Raw genomic sequence first — 20,304 nt, 5'->3', positions numbered from 1 at the left:
CTGCACTTCTGCTCTAGTTTTTGTGCCAAAACAGTTAAACCCAACGGTTTGACCATTTAGCGCTTTGGGTCTCAAAAACTCTAAATCAAGTGTTTGCGTTTGCTTTATATCAGACTTGACTGAACAAGACATGAAGTAAATCGAAAGCCACTTTATTTCCTTTCGATATATATGTGATTAACCCTTGTCTGGGGTTTTAAATGTTTAACATTTAAAACTGGGGTTTTAAATGTGTTCTTAGTGGCTTTTTTGGACATTGCTGTGGTGGTTGACTACGCTTTTGCCCAATTCAAAATGGTCCACTTACAAGTTTTTTTAATATTCTTGTCATTAAATAATCTTTACTGTGCACCTACAGGTTTATTGGCCAGATTAAAATGGTAAGCTTATTATATGGCTTATTTTATGGCTACTTTATAATTTTAGCTTAAAGTTTGTGATAAGTAAAAAAAAGTCCATTACAATGCGCAAAAAAATCAGTAACAAGACAAACACCGCCAATAATGAGATGCAATATGGCACCAATTGCATATGAAATAAGAATAAATGGCGATTTTAGTTCATGTTGAGCAGTTTGAATCAATTCCATGAACTATATGGTAAAAATAACTGAATGCCCAGTTCCGTGATTGACCAATAATTAAGGAGTATTTCAGAGAGCTGCATAATAAGAAAAATAATACCAGCTTCCACAGCAGACTGTACACGACTGCTAAGGGTTAGGGTTTTTGAAAAGTACATAACCATACATTTTAGGGTATTTGAATGAGTTCTTTAGACAAATTTTTTGATGATTGTCATGTACACTTCAAAATGAGTTTTTTTTTCGCAGCAGTTCTACTGAATAAACATTTCTGGTTTCACTAAAGAACCTTTCAGTGAACAGATCTTAAAAGAACCATTCTTCTTCTTAATGAGAAGAACATGTTTTTTTACAACCCAAAGAACCCTTTTCTATAATAAAGAACCTTTTGTAGTATGGAAAGGTTCCATGAATGTTAAAGATTCTTCATGGAATCTTCAATGCCAATAAAGAACATTTATTTTAAGAATGTAACAAAAACATGAAGCTCATTTACATGGTTAAATCTGGACCCAGGTCCTATCTGCTCACTTCTCCATCCCTTGGTCCTTTTTTAAAAACAATATGCACCACTCCAAATAAGGAGAAGTTCTTCTGACTGTGTTTGGTCCAGGCCATTCCTTCTCACAAGTGGTTAGATAGGGAGACGGGTGGGGGAGAGGGGTGTTTTAGACTTTGGTTGGGTTATGTAAAGCGATCCAGCATTGCTGGCAGCTCTTGGTTGCAGGCAGCATCAGCTGCATTCTTCTCGTCTCCTAAATCTCCTCGCATCCATTAGTCTGACCACACTTTCGGCTGAAGGACCAAGAACTGCACTTCATTCGTAGCTCCCTCGAATTTCATATTTAACCCAGACACTAGATCAACCTGCAACCATGGAGGCCATCAAGAAGAAGATGCAGATGCTCAAACTGGACAAGGAGAATGCCATCGACCGGGCAGAGCAGGCAGAGACAGAACAGAAAGCTGCTGAGGACAAATGCAAGCAGGTAAGAACTCAGGATTTCAGGTAGATCCAGAAGAAAGTGATGTGAAAAATGTATGAATGCTTAAAGTCCCAACAAAAGTGTTGGCAATAGTGTCTGTAAAGGCTGGACTGTATGATTGTAATCAAGGAGAAGTGAGCCAAGACCTCATACTTGAAAACCAAGTATGCATTTGAGCTGCAATTCTGGGTCTTTCACAACAGTGGCTACTTATTTTGTACAATTATATAGGAATGCTAAAAAAATCTGCACCTAACAATTTCAATTATAGTAAGGCATTTATTAATCTTGGTTAATGTCTTTTTTCTTCATATATTAAAAATTGTTTAATGTTAAAAGATGCATAGGTTAATTTTACTCTAATAATAATAATAAAAAAATACATGGATAAATAGGCTAATAATTTAACATTAATAATAAATAATGAACTATTTGGAAATAATTGTGAATTGGGTTATTGTTATAGTGTATATTTAATAAAACTATATGTGTTTAGTCCTCTAGAAAGTCACTGTAGAAATTTTGCCCAATCTGTCCAATACAAAGAGAAGGCCTTAGAATGTAATATGGGTTATAAGGTCATATAATAATAATTATAATTCATTAGTAAAATTATTTAATTATAATTTATTAGTAAAATTATTTAATTATAATTTATTAGTAAAATTATTTAATTATAATTAATTGTTACAATTATTATACATAATTATAATAATATTATCAGTCATAAAATATTATAAATTAATAAAATCATAGTCATAAAATGCAAAAAAAATTAAATGAAATATTTAGGCAAAATATAACCACTTTTTATACATTATGTATAGAATTATGTATATGTATAGCATGTACATTTAAAAATAATATTATGCACCAGAAAAATAGTTAAAATCTATCAACACTCATTACTATACGCATTCCAGACAGATTTTAGTTTGGAAAGCTGGGATAAATTCCTTTGAGTTATGTCATGTGTGCAGTGCTCTGACACATTTACTCACTCTTCCACATTCAGCTGGAGGATGAGCTGGTCGGCCTGCAGAAGAAGCTCAAACAGACTGAAGATGAACTGGACAAGTACTCAGAGGCCCTGAAAGACGCCCAAGAGAAACTGGAACTGTCTGAAAAAAAAGCTGCTGACGTAAGTGACGCATTCTTTAGACTAGGGTTCAATAAAAACAGAATCAGACATGATACCTCTATGATAAACAACTTAAGTCATTCAGGCTTTGTTATGATGCTTTTACTTCCTGTCACTGCGGCTCTGATCCCAGCTGGTCCCTTTCAGGGTCACGGCACCATTTCCAAGCGTTTCAAATGGGGATTTATAGGGCAATAAAAAGCTTTACCTCAATAAAACATGTCAAGACATGAATCTTTTAAAATACCTTTCTCCTCAGGTTTACTTTTGTAATGCCTTGAAACTGACAATTCCCTCCCTAAAAAGGTAATTTTCAGGTTTAAACACACAAATTAAGTACTTTTACAGGAATGGTTTACACAAAAATTAATATTTGCTGAAAATGCACTCACCCTCAGGCCGTCCAGGATCCAGATGATTTTATTTTTTCATCCGTACACATTTACAGAAATTTAGCACTTCATCACCAATGGATCATTTGCAGTGAATGGGTGCCATCAGAATAAGAGTCTAAACATGACAGTAATCCAGAAGTAGTCCACATGACTATTATTAGTTAACATATTGTGAAGTGTGTTTGTAAAAATCTAATCCATCAATCATTAAGGTGTTTAAACTTTAAACCATTGCTTCTAGCCAAAATATGAGTCCATATTCCATAAAATTGCTTCTTCCAGTGAAAAGTCCATCCCCTGTTGTCTGCTCAAATCAAAGTCCACCAACATATTTCTAATTGTAAACCGTGCTTGATTTGTGCATATTTCTCTCCTGATACAGAAATGACAACTGTTTTTTTTTTTTCACTGGAAAAAAGCAATTATTATAGATAGAGGTCTCATATTTTAGCTGGAACCAATGGATTGAAATTAAAACCGCATCAATGATGGATTTGTTTCTTACAAGCATGTAACTTTGCACTTCACAAGACACTAATTGATGGACTGGAGCGGTGTGGATTACTGTGTTGTTTTTATCAGCTGTTTGGACTCTCATTCTGACGGCACCCATTCACTGCAGAGGATCCATTGATGAGCAAGTGATATTATGTAGAATTTCTCAAAATCCGTTCCGAAGAAGAGTCAAACTCATCTACTACTTGCATGCGGGTGAGTTCATTTTCAGCAAATTTTCATTTTTGGGTGAACTATTCCTTGAAGCTAAAATGAAGCACAAAGGGTTTCACCTGTAGAAACGGGTTTGGCCTTAGGACGAGGGAGAAAATTGCCGTAATTACACATGGGTCTGAAGTGGTCCATCCTGTCCTCTGCTCTGATAAGCTCGGGTTACTCCTCACAATGTGACCTCAAAGGAAATGACTGCATAGTTCGAGAAGGAAGCCGAGGAGGGGCAAACCGCTTGTTTGTGAATCCTTAATGATTCCAGGATGGAGGTAAATCCCTTTAAGGAGAGATGTTATCATTGACCACAAAACACTTTTACGAGACAAACCGTAACATCAAACTTTATCCAATAAGAGGACAAATGTATTTTTGAGCAAGATTCATTTCCTGTAGAACGTTCTAGTTTTCTGTAGGCAGACCGTGAGGCCTAAAACTGGGAATACAAGCACATTTTGAGTTCCTTGGAGCGTTGCCCTGAAAATGTGCTCCAGACAAGCCTACCACATGTCATGCATTAGAGGAAACTGTAAACTAATTATACATCTGCATTCGCAATGCCACAGAAGTAAGATACTCTGGATTTCTGAGGTCTGTTTCTGATAAGTCAGTGAACAGCAGGGGAGACTGGGACTTGGGTTGCCATGTAGCAGGCCAGGAATCCCAAGAATGCAGCGAAAGCAAACACAGAGGGCCACACTCCTGTGACTAATGAAATCAATGCTGGCTCGTCTTTAGAACAAAAGCACACTTCTGAGAAAAGTGTGTCACACTTGAAATGGTGTTTAAGGTCAAAACTGAGGGGGTTGTAATTGAAATCTTGCGTTTAATTGCTGTGTTGAAGTAGTAAGTGGTGGCAAAGTCACAACCTGTAGTGCATTTCGCCTTTTGACTACTTTGAATTTTCATTTGGTAACAAAAATAATGAATATTTTCAATGGCAACGAATCATTAATACGACTAAAAACATTTTTTTTTTTGCTTTAAAATAAATGTATATAGCCTACTGTAACATTTGTCAGGTATGTGAAAATCTAAAATTCATAGTCTTATCCAAAAATATTATTTAATGTGATCGAATCAATCAACCGGAAAACATTTAATGGACAGATTGGGTAGCAATGGCAGTGTTTCTCAAATAAGGGGCCTCAGAAAACTAACGAGGGATGCAAGATGATATCAGGCTATTCATAATATGAAATCTTTAATGTGATCCTTTTTGAGACGTCTAGAATTAAGAAATTATTTGTGTTTAATTGTATTTCGAATGTTACATTTCTGTTAAAAATGATTTTACAGTGTAGAATAAAGTAATTATATATTTGAAAAAGAAGAGAAAAAATTAGAACGAGCATAAACTAAAAGACTACTTCTTTCTAGGGATCGGAGTTGTCAAAGTTTATGTAAAAACGTAATTAAAAGGAAACGAGACTGAATTGTGACTCAATGGGAGCCCCGCCCGCCGTGACGTCACAGGGACCTCACTTTTTCACTACATTGAAACTTTCCTGCAGAAGTTCTGCCTCCTTACATTCTCTCACATTCCAATGACTCCATGAGACAGAAATAACCTCCTGCGAAGAGCGGTTTTTGTTCATTGAAGCGTTTTGTATTGATCCGGACTGGGAAGAACTTGGGATTGCCAATATCATATCATTTTTTCACTTCTATTTCTTTTCCTTTTTTTTTGCACTGGCCATCCAAGTACATTAGCATTCCGTTATTTTGTAACATCCCTATATTCGGTATTATATTTTGACGTATTTATTTTTTAATAGCCTTTTGAAAAGTTTTTCCGTTGTTTTTTGCACATCGTTTTATCTTTCCCTGACCAAAGTCGCGATTTGTTTCGTTTTTCAGTCGCAAATATAGTATAATAAAAGTATCTAAAATGACAGGTGTGACTTCTTTGGACTCAGTGAAGAGAAAGATCCAGACTTTGCAGCAGCAGGCGGATGACGCAGAAGATCGAGCTTTGGTTCTACAGCGCGAGCTGGACAATGAGCGCGAGCTCCGGGAGAAAGTGAGACACATCTTCTTACTTCTTCTTACTTCTTACATATCGTCTTTACAGTCTCCGGACTCTTCTACGCGTTCCCTCTGTGAGCACAGGCGTCTATAAAAAGCTCCTGGGCTCCTCTGAAGACTGTAATTGTATGTTTAGCTGAAAACGAGACCTGGATGCAGACGTGAGGTTGTGGAATGAAAGGCGTTGGTCCAAAGGGACAGTCCGACCCCCAAATCTGCCTTTGGGCAGTTGTTAGGCCTCACTGTTTTCTCATATAAGTTTATTGCACCGTTTTACTGTTATTTTAGTCTTACAAACCATTTTAATTTACAAAATTAACAATGTATTTGTTTTAACTAGCAATTGGTGCGTTTTTGCCTGTTTAGTACTTAAAGCATAATTCTTAAAGATTTCTATCTATCTATCTATCTATCTATCTATCTATCTATCTATCTATAGATCAATCTATCTCTGTCTATGAGTTATTTCTACCCTGTCTAACTTTTTTTTGGTCTGAGGGACCTAATGTATTCAGTCATACAACCATCCATCCAACAGAAAAGAAAAACAAAGAGAAATTGAAGTTATTGCAGTTAAAGGATCGATTTGTATTGTATTTGTATTCTGTTGGTTTAATCAAAATGCAACGTTCATTTAGACCTAATTAATAATATTTCTTTTGAATAAAGCCGCTTAATTTAGATGAAGAATAGTAAATGTAAATGCTGGCCAAGGAAGCCCTCTCCCCCACGGTCCTTGGTGGATTTAGATGCTTCATTTTCTGACTCATCCTTTGTGGAGCACTTAATGTTCAAACTGCCTTAAGGAAACATGGCCAGAACCCTACAGTCTGTCTGTTCTCATTTAACTGGAATGGAACTTTAGGAAATGTGAATGTTCTCCTGCTTGGGTTTAGACAGTGAAGATCTTTGTTAGATCTTTCGTAGAACTCAAGAATTAGATTTGGCTCTACTCAAGAAAGACCCAAAGGATGTCCCATCCAGAGCTTCCAAAGGAACTGAGTCAGGATGTTGTCTCTTGCTCCACACTGGAGTTTCCTGTGGACCCTCTTCGTATTCAGATGACCATGCAGATATGCAGGAAGCTGGCACTGCTTGAGAAAAGTCCAGTTCTTCAGGTGTTTGTAGACCAATAGTGTCTTTTGTCTAAGACCTGTTAATGGAGATCTTAAGAAATGTTAGGAAGGTTTTTGGTCCCATCCTTCTTCTACCTCAACTTCCTTCTGTCTCTTTTGTGGTGTCGAGTCATATGCTTATAATACAAGTTTTGCTGGCTTTGCATTCATAAGTGGGAGTTTTCCCACCCTTAGAGTGACAGAATGCTGCTGGATTTGGTCATGACGTGACCAGTGACCTCTCCATGATGGTCCTAATCTATGTAGGCCATAATTCACAGCGGGGTTAAAAGTCAAGAACATGACTAGAAACATATGGCGAAGCCTGCACAAAAACCATTAGGCTTGTCAAATTTGCATTGACAGGTTCCCATGGTGTCATAAATGATAAAGACCTCTTTTGCATATCTTTTCAAAGTTTAGTCACACAAGTGGTCGTTTACTTTACAATACTCCAATAAACTTCTGCTTTTCCTTGAGTTTGGTGAGAAATCACCAATCATTTTGCATCTGCAACTCTTTCTTTGGCTCTTTTAGGTCTCTAGAAAATGAACTTGAAAACGAGCCTTCGTTTCTTTCACTTCCTTACTTAATTGCCACTGTTCGTTTTCATCCGATAGGCCTTATTTTCATAATATCAGCCCATAGAAAGGTCATTACACTGATAGGGTTCGTCTCAGTGTTTGCTGAGTGTCACATACAATAGTACTGTGCCTCAGGAAGTCGACAGCAGTCCGAGGTGATTCCCCCTCATTTCAACCCTAAACGTATAATTGGAAACGGACGTCACAGGGGCTCTAACAAGATCTGAGTGCGCTGTGGTTTAAATGGGCCTGGGAATCCAAAGATCTGGGAATGTCGACGTCTCATATCATTCATATGGGTGTTTGGGTTTGTTTGGTACATGATAAAACATTCAAGGCTGCGTCTAGACGCTTTTCGATAAAATATGGCTGTTTTTGTTTTTGGTATTCTTTAGCCTTTAAATCTTTTTTGGCACTTTACCACTAGCATTCTCCAGAGCTTCTTTTACCATATATGGCTTTCATCTAAAGCAACGCGGGGAACGCGGTGACTAAGGAAAGGGCACGGCTCATGAGGGAGTATCCTGACCCTGAACTGAATGAGCATTTTGGGAGGGGAAAGGATGTGGAGTGTGTCCATTTCCTGTGCATTTTTCTCCTCCCCTCTCTGGTTCTCTTTTATTTCGAAAGGGGGTCAACTTCCTACTCCATTGATGTGTTGGTGAAATATGTGTGAATAAATGTTCATTTGACCTCCTTCTTTAATATTGTTGATATTGAAGAGCATATTTAAATGGGACTTTGTGAAATACGTTACATTTTTTAGATAAATGGCAAGATACAAGCTCAAACATTGAAAAATAGATAGTCACAGTTTTGAGAAAAAAGTTGCAATGAATTATCTTGAAATAAAACATATCTCGCAATTCTAAATGTATTTCTCGTAATTGCGAGATATAAAGTTGCGCTGCGAAATAAAGTCCCGATTATGAGGAAAAGTCGCAATTGCGTGAAATATTTTATACCTTGAAATACAACTTTATATCTGACTTTATTCCTCTTAATCGCAAAATATAAAATTACATTTGTAGAGTCACATTGATAGTTGGTTTGAAAGTTGTTGTCACAATGCGAGATATAAAGTTGTATTGTGACATATAAAATGAAAAAACAATTATGAGATGAAAGTTATATTTGTTGACATAAAGTCACATTACCCACATTTTCGAACAAGTTATAAAGTTACATTTGAATAGTCTAAGTCACATTGTGAGATAAAATCTTTTATTGCGAAATGTAAGTCACAATTTTAAGAAAAAACTCGGGATTACAAGAAAAGAAGTTGAAATTATGAGAAAACATTCACAATATTGAGGTTTGGCCCTATTCTGGGAGTCATCACATTCTTTTTTGTGTTTTATTAAAGTTTTTTTATGCTATCCAGTAGCAAACTAGCTATAAAAAAACTTGAAAATAAAGTGGTATGTCAGCCTTGATCCGTTCACTACCGTTCATGCTTCAAATATTTTACTGGACCTTAAAGAAAGCAACAGGAGTCCGTAGAAGCAGCTCTGACTCAAAACAAAGATGCTATCAGAAAATGGACGATTTACTCCTCTTAACTTTTCCCCTATGCCCTGTTTTTCTGTCTTCTCTTAAAGTTTAAACCCAGATGCGGTTTCCTGGCTGCGAGATTTTCCTACCGTTCTGAGAGCATTGCTCGCTCGCTCAGTTGAGTGTCTGTGAGAGAGCCATGGTGATATTTGTCATAATTATGGTTGCAATTATCAGTCCAATAACTTGCCAGTTTGGCTGTGAGGTCTCTTAAAAGCAGAGAAATGTCACAGAGGCACCATTGTGCTCATTCTGAGGCCAATCTTTGTTTGAATCACAACGGGTGGTGGTGGTGGTCGTAAAGGGTGTAAAAATGTTTTTTCTGTCGCAGTTGACTGTGCATTGTGCAAAAACAAAACACAAAAAAATGACGGAAATGACATGCCATCATCTTGAGGATCCCCACAGACATGAAAAATATTAGAACATCGTTTTAAAAAGCCACATGTTTATTTGCATATAATTATATAGAAGTAACCTTTGACCTTTTTTGTCGTCAGGCTGAGGGTGATGTGGCGGGTCTGAACCGCAGGATTCAGCTGGTGGAGGAGGAACTGGATCGGGCTCAGGAGAGGCTGGCAACTGCACTGCAGAAACTGGAAGAGGCGGAGAAAGCAGCAGACGAGAGCGAGAGGTCAATGGAAACCTTGCATTTTTAAAGAATGGCGGAAAGGAATTAATTGCTGTGTTGCTTCGGGTACAAACTACATGGCTCTGGTGGACCAGAACATCTTTGTCTCATCAATCCACAAGCAAATGTATAAGATGATAGCACAATGTGACAGAACTAAATATAATTAAAAGAGTCAAGTTATTTACTTTTAACCATGTTTGAGAAGTTATTGTTCGGTAACACTTTTAAAAGCGAACACTTATTTACTATTAACTATGACTTTTCCCTCAGTAAATTTCTAATTAATAGTTAGTAAGGTAGTTGTTGAATTTAGTAATTGGGTAGGATTAGGAATGTAGAATAAGGCATTAATATGTGCTTAATTACTACTAATAAATGGCTAATATTCTAGTAATATGCATGCTAATAAACAACTAGTTAAGATGGAAATTTTCCATTAGTTTTTTTAGAAATTAGATGGATTGAAATCACAATGTTCCATGTATTGTTCAATCTGGTTCACAAATTGTTTTGAATGATTTATTAGCGAAGCTATCTGAATAAGTGTCTTGTGTACAGTAATCACAAACAAGCAGAGAGTTCATGGAAATTCATTGGTTGCTTCCTGTTTCCAGATTTCATGACCGTGGGATTGCTGTTTACTATGAAATAACACTCACATCTCCTATTGAAGATCTAATCACTAACTTGCTTGTTTCACCTCCAGAGGCATGAAGGTCATCGAGAACCGTGCTATGAAGGACGAGGAGAAGATGGAGATCCAGGAGATGCAGCTGAAGGAGGCCAAACACATCGCCGAGGAGGCCGACCGCAAATACGAGGAGGTGAGTTACAAGCGTCTTGAAGGAACAACGCTTCCAGATGTGTGAAAGCTTGAAGCTCTTCATCTGAACGTCATCTCGTCCACAGGTGGCCCGTAAACTGGTGATCCTCGAGGGGGAGCTGGAGCGAGCCGAGGAGAGAGCTGAAGTCGCCGAATGGTATCATCTGCCTATTCTCACACTTCTGTTCTCACACTCTACGATCTGAATGTTTGTTTCTTGTCCAGTTAAAACATTGTTTTCCTCTCAAACACCTCCAGCAAAACTAGTGATTTAGAGGAGGAATTGAAAAACGTTACCAACAACTTTAAATCCCTAGAGGCTCAGGCAGAGAAAGTAAGTCAACATCTCTCTTTTATCTGTTAATGTTCACCGAGTCACAATTTCAGACCTCTATAATAATCAGCGCTCGACTTCAGAGCTCGATAATTGCTTTGAAACTAAAAGACAGTAATTTACGGTTAAAGTTCTCACAACATAATAGCTCTGAAAGCGAAGCAAAGTTTATGCAGATTTGCCGTATCTGTCTTTGTTTTCAGTACTCGGAAAAAGAAGACAAGTATGAAGAGGAAATTAAAGTTCTTAGTGACAAGCTGAAGGAGGTAAAGAAGGCAATAAATGAGACAAGGGTCAAAGATAAGCTGCCCTTTCTCATCCCAACTGTTTTTTTTTTTACTTCCGTATTGTGTTTTTCAGGCCGAGACCCGTGCAGAGTTTGCTGAGAGGACAGTGACCAAACTGGAAAAATCCATCGATGACCTGGAAGGTACGATGATAGTAATATTTGTGTTAAATATTTGAGTTACGCAAGTTTACTGTGGAGGCAAAAGTTGAATCTTGGGAAGACTCTGTAAATGAACATAGAGATTCTGTTGGATTAACTACATGTTCTAGAAGTGCAAGTATCTGTTTCCAAAACACTGTACTGTAGCTTTTCCCATAATTAGCAATGACTGCTATTTTAGCTGTGTAGCATGACAACATGCTGACTCATTCTAGTGCATCGGTTCCATTGGGTTGATTTGTCGTTAAGAATTACTTTATTCAAATAGTTCATTTCAAAAATTCACAGTAGCTGTTTTCAAAGCATTGTTACTTTTCCAGGAATAAGATATTTTCTCTAGTAAATCAAGATTAGCACAACAAAAACCATAGGCGGAGATGATTCATTTTAGTTTGACTGGTTTGGGCAGTTTAAAAGCAATCAACTGATTCATAAACCAGATTTGATTGGTCTGGGTGGTCCGTTTTAGTGAATCACTTCATTCAGAAAATGTGAACTAGTTCTAAAACTAGATTTGATTTATTTGGGGGGTTAATTTTTGTGAATCACTTCATTCTGAACTGAAGGAATGAACTGGTTCAAAATCTAGATTCAATTGGTTTGGGTGGTTTATTTTAACAAATTTGTTCAGATGGATAGAACAAAAGAGAAATATTTTACTCCTGTATACATTTAAAGAAACACTCCACTTTTTTGAAAATAGGCTCATTTTCCAACTCCCCTAGAGCTAAACAGTTGTGTTTTACCGTTTTTGAATCCATTCAGCCGATCTCTGGGTCTGGCGGTAGCACTTTTAGCTTAGCTTAGCATAGATAACTGAATCTGATTAGACCGTTAGCATCTTGAAAAATGACCAAAAAGTTTAGATATTTTCCCTTCTGTAGTTACATCGTGTACTAGCACGTCCTGATTTTGCCAAGTTCGATGTGTTCCTAGGTCAACATATTTTGTTGACCCTGGAACAACATTTTACTCCAAAAATATGTTCTTAACCATATCCCTACACCTAAACCTAACCTTAACCATGAGTAATCCCTAAAATCAGAGGAAATGATAGATGAATGACACTGATGTATAAGCACCAAACACTGATTTTAAGCGTAAACTTCACAAAATCTATAAACTGGTTCTTCAAATCTGATTGGTTAATCACAATGTTGTTCCAGGGTCAACAACGATGTTGTCCCAGGAACATGTCTCACTTGGTAAAATCAGGTTCTGCCGTGTACTAAGACCGACGGAAAATTAAAAGCTGCTATTTTGTATGTTCAGGACTATTTTCAGGCGCTGTGTAATATCACTGCATGGTACAGCAGCAAAGTTTGTTGATTATTATGCCGGAATGAGAGTATAGCTCCTGGCCATATCAGCCTGGAAAAATATCTAAACTCTTTATCATTTTTGAGCGAGATGCTAACGGTCTAATCAGATTCAGTGATCTATGCTAAGCTAAGCTAAAAGTGCTACCGCCAGACCCAGAGTTCGGCAGAAAGGATTCGGAGATGAATGGATAAAAAAACGGTAAAACTCATTGGTTTAACTCTAGGGGAGTTGGAAAATGAGCCTGTTTTAAGTAAATTAGCTATTTTTTCAAAAGTTATATCAAAAGGGTCACTTTTGACTATAGTTTGACTTGGTAAACAACACTACATACTAAACTGTTCTAATGAAAACTTCAGTGAAGGTAAGGAAGTGGCTAAATTAACTTTTCACCTTCAGAAATGACCAGTGGTGAAGCAGAACACGTTAAAGTCTTTCATGGATAGGGTTTTACAGATCACAGGCGGGGCATAGAGCGGCCATCAATTCTTTTTAACCACACGACACCATATTGGTTTAGAGAAATTCTGTCAGGGTTCCAGCAGGCTTATATTTCATCTGCTTGAAGCTTTCACTGGAAGATGATATATTAAGCTCAGTATATGGAATCAGTTTAAACAAGCCTGGTATTACTTCTGTCCCAAGAGAAATGAAGTATGTCTGTTTCCTACAGTGCAAGGCAACTCTTTAAGAGACCAAACTCTGCATTTGCTTATTAATAAAAGTATATGAATAGTAAAAGTACCCATACCTTCTTAGGGCCAGATGAAATTTTAAACAGTCATTGATTGTTGGTTTGCACATGATTTTCTTACATTTTTCTTGGTAAACCATGATCTTTCATAGCATGTTTAGTCTTCAAACATCCGTTAACTTCTTGTCTCTCTCTTTTCATTTGGTTTTTGTCCATTGCTGCTTCTGATCCTTCACTTTCCTGCTTTTCCTGCCGATCTTCAGATGAACTCTATTCTCAGAAGCTGAAGTATAAGGCCATCTCCGAGGAGCTGGACAATGCTCTCAATGACATGACCTCCCTCTAGACCCATCTCTGTCCCGCTCTGCTGCACCTCCTGCTATCTCAGATTTCTAGACACTTCTTCATGTTCGCTTCATTTTCTTCAATGTGTCTTCGCTAGTCTCAATAAAACATTCCTTTTCTTTCATTTCAGACTCTCAATCTTCTGTTTTCATTGTTAATGAATTGTTATGAAGATTAGGAGGGGTCCTTGTGGTGAAGAAAAACCTGGAAATTTGAGGACAATTTTAGGCCTGGATGAAATATTGTACATGCTTATAAGATGTAGTGATGTCCGATTTGTGATCACAATCACAAATGACTAAAAAGAAAGGTTGATGAAATTCTATGGTTATGGAAATGCATTTATCAAAAGTATGTGAACCTTTGAGAAATTTGGGACCTTTACACACACACAAAAAAGACTTTGTTACTAAATGACCCAGACCATGGAGTTAGTTCTAAATTTATAAAAAATATTAACTATATTACAAAGATTTTTTTTATTAAAAAGTTTCCTACACCTTACATGTAAAAATCTCATGACTACAAAGGTGAGGTTACATTTAAATTCTGACAGATTTCCCACTTATACCTCTAATTTAGTTTACTAATCTTCACAATAGAAAAGTACTTCTTTAGACGTAGTACACTTCATTGTAATTTAATACTATTACTTTTTTGACCATTTATTGCAAGCAAAAATGTTTTTTTTTTTTTATATATAGTGTGGTTGTGGATGAAGTGCACTAAACTAAGTCTTTAAGCCTATTTTAACGTGTCAAAAATTATAACAATATCGTCTGACTAATTACATTCATTTTTGCTTTTAGAAAAATTATCTTCTGCAAAGGAAGAAAACCTCGGAATGCATCAAGTGCTGGATCAGACACTTCAGGAGCTGAACAGCTTATAAAAGACACGACGATGAGAGAGAACGACGTCCATCGTGCAACATTCCACAAATACTCTCCTTCATTCCAACTCGCAAGCTATTCAGCCCCATTTTCTCACAGAATGGGCTAATAATTTAATTTTTGATCTGAGGTATTTCTTTTGCGCTTTTATCCAAGCTGGCTTGATATAGCTACTTCCAAAACATAGGCAAACAACCTGAGGTGCTACAACCGAGTTTTCCCACTAAAAGAACGGTATAAATAGTTTAATAAATGCCATACCGCATGGAAAGTGAATATGTTAATGTGCTGAGCTGAAATTCACTTGAAGTTGTGCTATTAATGTGTTTTATGGTCAAATGAAGACATTATGTGTTATCATTTCAGCCTTTCATATGTACATCATGCGCTCCATCTATTGGCCACATGATGCACTGCAGTACATCAATCCATTGATAATGCCATGTTATTTTTGACAAGAGAACTTTTGTGGAACCACCACAAAATGGGGACCAAACAAAGGCCAAAGAAACATTAGCTCTTCCCTAGTCATTTCTGTGAATGCGTTTTGTTGCCCCCTCCACCCCCCGTCAAATTAGTATTTCAAAATATCGCATAAATAACATTTCTTTTCCACTTGTAATAAATTTTTATAAAAAGTCTACTTTGTGTTTGATTATTGTCCAGAACAGTCATGAAGAACAGGCTAAGCTTCGTATCTTACTTCCAAGTTGATTCTGCCTAATTTTATTTCTGTGAAAAACATTTGGTTACACAGGGTAAATGAGTTTCAGTATAAGACAATCTGACACAAAACGAAGCATGAATAAATTATAATTGAATCGTCCAGACCTGTGAATTGTGTAAATATGTATGAGTCCCACAACGGCGAAGGCCTTGCTCATAAATTATTAATTATGTTATGTGACGTTCTTCGAGCAGGTCCTACCTGATTTGCTGAGAGCCAGTTGAGTGAGCGTAGGAAAACTAGCGGAAGCCTAGACTAATTAATATTAATTATTTTGCTCAATGACTGGCATTTGCCTTATGAATATTAATTAGGCTGTGTCACTGGACGATCCAGGAAAGTGAACAGGACGAAATTAATATTCATCATATCAAGCCATATACGCCAGTCCGCGAACAAATCAACTGCACTCGTCTGCAAACTGATTATATGTTTTCACCAGAAAGCGACTGATGACTACAAAGCTATAAATGATTATACCTTATAATCAGAAATGTGTCGTTGACCTTTCGTGTAAACCACACCCAGAACGACAGTTTTAACAGGTGAGGTCAGGTAGACTCCTGTCACTAAACCGTGCTACTCGACAGCAGGTGAGAAACATTACATTTTTCTGTATGTATTTTTGTTTATTTATAATAGGGACAGTCTTTTAAAAACACCTTGACGTCAACCACGTATTTAACATAGAATATAGACTGTATTGTTTGTAATCACATTAAACGAGTTGGTTATAATCAAGTTTTTGTGTGTCATATAAAACTGCTGATTAAGTTGACATTTTAAATATTTATAACTTCCTATATGTGATAGCCTACGTTCTGATATGATTTAATTTAACTTAACTTTTAATCATTATGCATGTATGTACATAAATATGAATGTAGTTATTTATTTATATACTTATTTATATTTTTTGACAATTTATTGTTTATTCCAATCACAGGACAGTTCACCTAAATATATATATATAAAAAAGGAAATGATTTTAATTTAAATGTTGAAAACCTATTCATCATAGAAGTGGTGTATTTAACTCACTGTCTGAATGTATTGTATTTTAATGTATTTTAAAAAAATACTTTAATAATTCCAGACAAAATGGATGTCCCCAGCCTACATTCATGTTCTTAAAAGTGTGCATATTCCCGTCAAATTATTTGTGCCTTTAGGACAAACTGGATGTCATGGCTGTGCCTTTACCGAATGACAGCAGCAATGCAGCGTTCGACTGGTTCAATGAATTCCAGCGCAGCTGCATTTTGAAGAATGGGATTGTTCCAGAATGGTTCCATGGAATCATATCCAGAAAGTAATGGATCGAACTCTGTATTATAACAAAACTAAGCAGACAGACTCTGAAATATGTGCTTGAATGCTCAGACTACACAGTGACATCATAGAGCAGAAAATCAGGTTACTGATAACTGTCAATTAAACTATTTCTGTGTTATAGGGCTGCGGAGGACATGCTGATGTGCAAACCTCCCGGTTACTTCCTCATTCGTGTTGGTGAGAGCAGGGTGGGTTATACATTATCTTATCGGTGAGTCTGAGTCAATGTGGCCATTGTTGTCAGTCAATAAACTCCACTATAAGGAAGTACTGTACATGAATGAGACCACGAAACAATATAAACCTTTCTCCTAGAGCTGAAGATCGCTGCAGACACTTCATGATTGACGTCTTGCATGATAACCAGTATATTATAGTGGGAGAAAACACACCCTTCTCTTCCCTCCATGACTTGGTGGCCTTTCATCGCAGAAGCCCCATTCTCCCCTACAATGACTTGCTCACTGTGGCCTGCGAACAGGTATAGAGTGTCATTTGCATGCTAGCTTGTTTTTTCTAAATATACCACAGACGGGGTGGTTATGGTTATCCATCAAGATGAACCAAAAAGACAATCAGAAACTGATAGAAATCACCAAACTGGCTATCATGTTCCTTCTAGACAGCCTTAAAGGCATAGTTCTGTCAAATTCTGTCATCATTTACTCACCCCGATGAGTTGTTGAACATAAAAGAAGATATTTTGAAGATAGCTGGTAATCAAACACTTGGTGGTTGCCATTGAGTTCCATACAATTTTTTTTCTACTATGTAAGTCAATGGCAACCAGCAACTGTTTGATTACCAGCAATCTTCAAAATATCTTCTTTTATGTTCAACATACGAAAGCAACTCATACAAGTTTGGAATGACTTGAGGGTGAGTAAATGATGACACAATTAAAATTTTGGGGTGAACTATTCCTTTAAGCTGTTATGACACATACATACATATGAAATTCTGTAATAAAACTGTATAAAAATATATATTATATAAATCTGAAAACATCACAGTGTCTTATAACAATTATGAAGATTTTGACGTCACAAACATTATATAAAGTTTTGAACATGTTTGCATTGTTAAATAGTATATGTATGTTGTTTACCCCATCAACAGCATGATAGGGGAAAGAGTCAGTGTTTATTTTCACCATCAACATTATTCATAATCTTTGAATATGTGCCTCATTTTTGTGGTCTCATTTGTGTGCAGGGTGATAAAAATAACTACGCTGAGCTGTTGTTTCCTCAAAAGAAAGATAAAAACCCTGGACAGGTTGAATGGATGAAATGTTCAACTCCAACACATACTGCTCATTCAAATATTTCTGAACACAACCCAACTCCGCCGGCCCAAAATGAATCATTTATGCAACCTACAAGTCTTTCTGCGAGACTGTATCCCAGCTTGGAGACAGAAATGAGCTCTTTGAATCTACAGAGCACGGTAATACAGCTTCACCAGATTCTAGAATAAAATTACAAATTATATATATATATATATATATATATATATATATATATATATATACATTTTTTTTGTAGTTAAACGAATAGCTCTCCCCTAAATGAAAATTTGCAAAAAAAAAAAATGACTCGCCCTTGGGCCCTTTCAAGATGTAAATGAGTTTGTTTCTTCCTCATTTAGCACTTTTTTTTTATCACTTTCTCACCATTTCATCCTCTGCAGTGAATGGGTGCCGTCAGAATGAGAGTCTGAACAGCTGATAAACATGGAAAAAACATGGAAAAATTATTTGTGAACTATTCATTTAAAATTATTGTTTTTGTGATTCATTGTATTGTGAATTAAAAAACAGGTTGTTAAAAATCTAATAATGTGTTTTGGTATTTCAGAATCAGCCCACAAAGCCCATTCCAAAGCCTAGGACAATATTCAAATCCAAAACACCAACTGACGACACGCCACCACAGTTGCCTCCCAGATCATGCTTGCCAAATCGCCCGCAAGCCACCGCAGATGCTGACAGATCCCAAGGGATGATGCCGATAAGCTCCGATAGACATCATATCCCACCCGACGCACCCGTCGAAGGCCGTTCCCAACAGAAAAACCATCAACCATTGAATCCGGTGGTCATGGGCCTGGCGCAAATCAAGAAAAAGCTTAAAAAGAGCCGCTCCAAGGAGAACATGTATGAGGAGATTGTTCAAGATCAAGAAAATGCTACTTTTTCTGCTTTGGAGAGTAGTAACGTGAACCCTGAGCAACTGGAGGAAAATGACTATCAGGAAATACTTGAAAAATCCACAGTTGAAGGCCGTCGGGCATCTGATGGGATTCCCAACTCCGCAGATAGACAGTTACCTTTGGAGTACTTGAATCCACCTCCTTTTGCACCTGGTTACTAGATAAAAACATCACGTGTGGTTTTACCCAGAGCATTTGTTTTATTGTCACTGAATAATGTGAAATCTATCTCTTTGTTGTGATGTTCTGTTTTATTATGCTACATTTACATTTCTGACTCCACACATGCTGAACAGAGGTTTGTAACCTGGAAAAACCTGCTGGACATGGTAATATATTAATATAATGAAAACAGAGCATGTTGTGCCTGTGGGCATGAATTTGAATATATTTCTGGATTATACTTCCTAAAATCTGGCACTTTACATATCAGGAAAAAAAAAACATTGTAAATATCAGCTTTTTATTGCAGTTGGTCAATAAATGTACAGGTGATACAATAATTAACATGTTGTTTCTTCCATGTACCTTGGAATATCATGTAAATTGTGTGGTGCATGATTCTGTTCATCATTTTGCAGGTTGAAGCTGGTTTGTCATGAGATAACTGGTCTTCCAGGCTGGTCTTCAGTTGGATTAGCTGGTAAAAAAGCGACGAAAACCCCTTTGATACAATTAAATTAGATCTAAGACAAGTATTTGCTGTTTGTAGTCAAGTCGAGGTTTATTGTAATTCCGCTAAATGTGTGGACATACATTGCAACGGACACAGGACCACAGTGCTACATACGTAAACATAAACATACAACATTAGACTTAAGAAACTTTTTTTTTAAAACCTGTACAAAGCTAACTTACTGAAAGCAGTAATATAACTATTATCAATAATTGAATATACATACACAAGTATTGAGACAGACTATATAAATTTACACAATGACTGTACATGCAAAAGAGTTATTTAAGCGTATGAAGAAAATAGTACAATGTGATTTGTGGTGCATTCGCAAGTAAACGTTATGCTGATGAAGTCCTTGTTATGAAATATTTATAAAAATCTGGTGCATATAGAGATAGCAAAATATTGTGTTAGGTGGTTTGTCCAGCCAATACACCTGTGTGATCCTGTGAAACCTGTGTATATTAAATTTTTTCAAAGATTTATGTAGCCTATGATTGTATATAGTAGCTAATATTGGTTATATTGAAATAGGAATGTTTTTAATATTTATTTAAGAACATTCCCACAATAATTAGCACTAAACGGCACACAATTAATGGGCAGAATACAACATTTATTACAAATATTTACAAAATATATATTCCTTCATCATGTAGCTGGTTTATGATGGTTTAGTTGGTCTTCGAGGCCATAGTTCCTTTTCAGCACCCAAAATCCCACTAAAACTATCAAACATTGACCTAAAA

General features: G+C 36.6%; 2 protein-coding genes across 5 annotated transcripts; both read left to right on the top strand.

Moving 5' to 3' along the window:
* Positions 1-1,270: 1,270 nt before the first annotated feature.
* Positions 1,271-15,241, top strand: tpm4a (tropomyosin 4a). Of its 4 annotated transcripts, none has more exons than XM_052590361.1 (9): positions 1,271-1,572; positions 2,585-2,710; positions 9,610-9,743; positions 10,450-10,567; positions 10,653-10,723; positions 10,825-10,900; positions 11,104-11,166; positions 11,261-11,330; positions 14,517-15,241. In XM_052590361.1, exons 1-9 carry the CDS (start codon positions 1,459-1,461, stop codon positions 14,597-14,599), a joined length of 855 nt encoding a protein of 284 aa, XP_052446321.1. In that variant the 5' UTR covers positions 1,271-1,458; the 3' UTR covers positions 14,600-15,241. The 4 variants fall into 4 exon arrangements, with proteins under 4 accessions (XP_052446321.1, XP_052446322.1, XP_052446324.1 ...); XM_052590362.1 differs by lacking the exon at positions 14,517-15,241 and adding an exon at positions 13,626-13,970 and having other exon boundaries at positions 1,275-1,572; XM_052590364.1 differs by lacking the exons at positions 1,271-1,572; positions 2,585-2,710; positions 14,517-15,241 and adding exons at positions 5,347-5,851; positions 13,626-13,822.
* Positions 15,242-15,377: 136 nt separating this feature from the next.
* On the top strand, positions 15,378-20,027 carry hsh2d (hematopoietic SH2 domain containing). The gene is made up of 6 exons (XM_052590360.1): positions 15,378-15,920; positions 16,500-16,639; positions 16,784-16,873; positions 16,978-17,143; positions 17,878-18,111; positions 18,522-20,027. Exons 2-6 carry the CDS (start codon positions 16,515-16,517, stop codon positions 19,035-19,037), a joined length of 1,131 nt encoding a protein of 376 aa, XP_052446320.1. The 5' UTR covers positions 15,378-15,920; positions 16,500-16,514; the 3' UTR covers positions 19,038-20,027.
* Positions 20,028-20,304: the final 277 nt, after the last annotated feature.

This window comes from Carassius gibelio, chromosome B22 (assembly GCF_023724105.1).
Source record: "Carassius gibelio isolate Cgi1373 ecotype wild population from Czech Republic chromosome B22, carGib1.2-hapl.c, whole genome shotgun sequence".
NCBI classification, from domain to species: Eukaryota; Metazoa; Chordata; class Actinopteri; order Cypriniformes; family Cyprinidae; genus Carassius; species Carassius gibelio.
The sequence above is the reverse complement of the archived record's forward strand: the minus strand, read 5'-3'. Positions and strand labels throughout refer to the sequence as shown.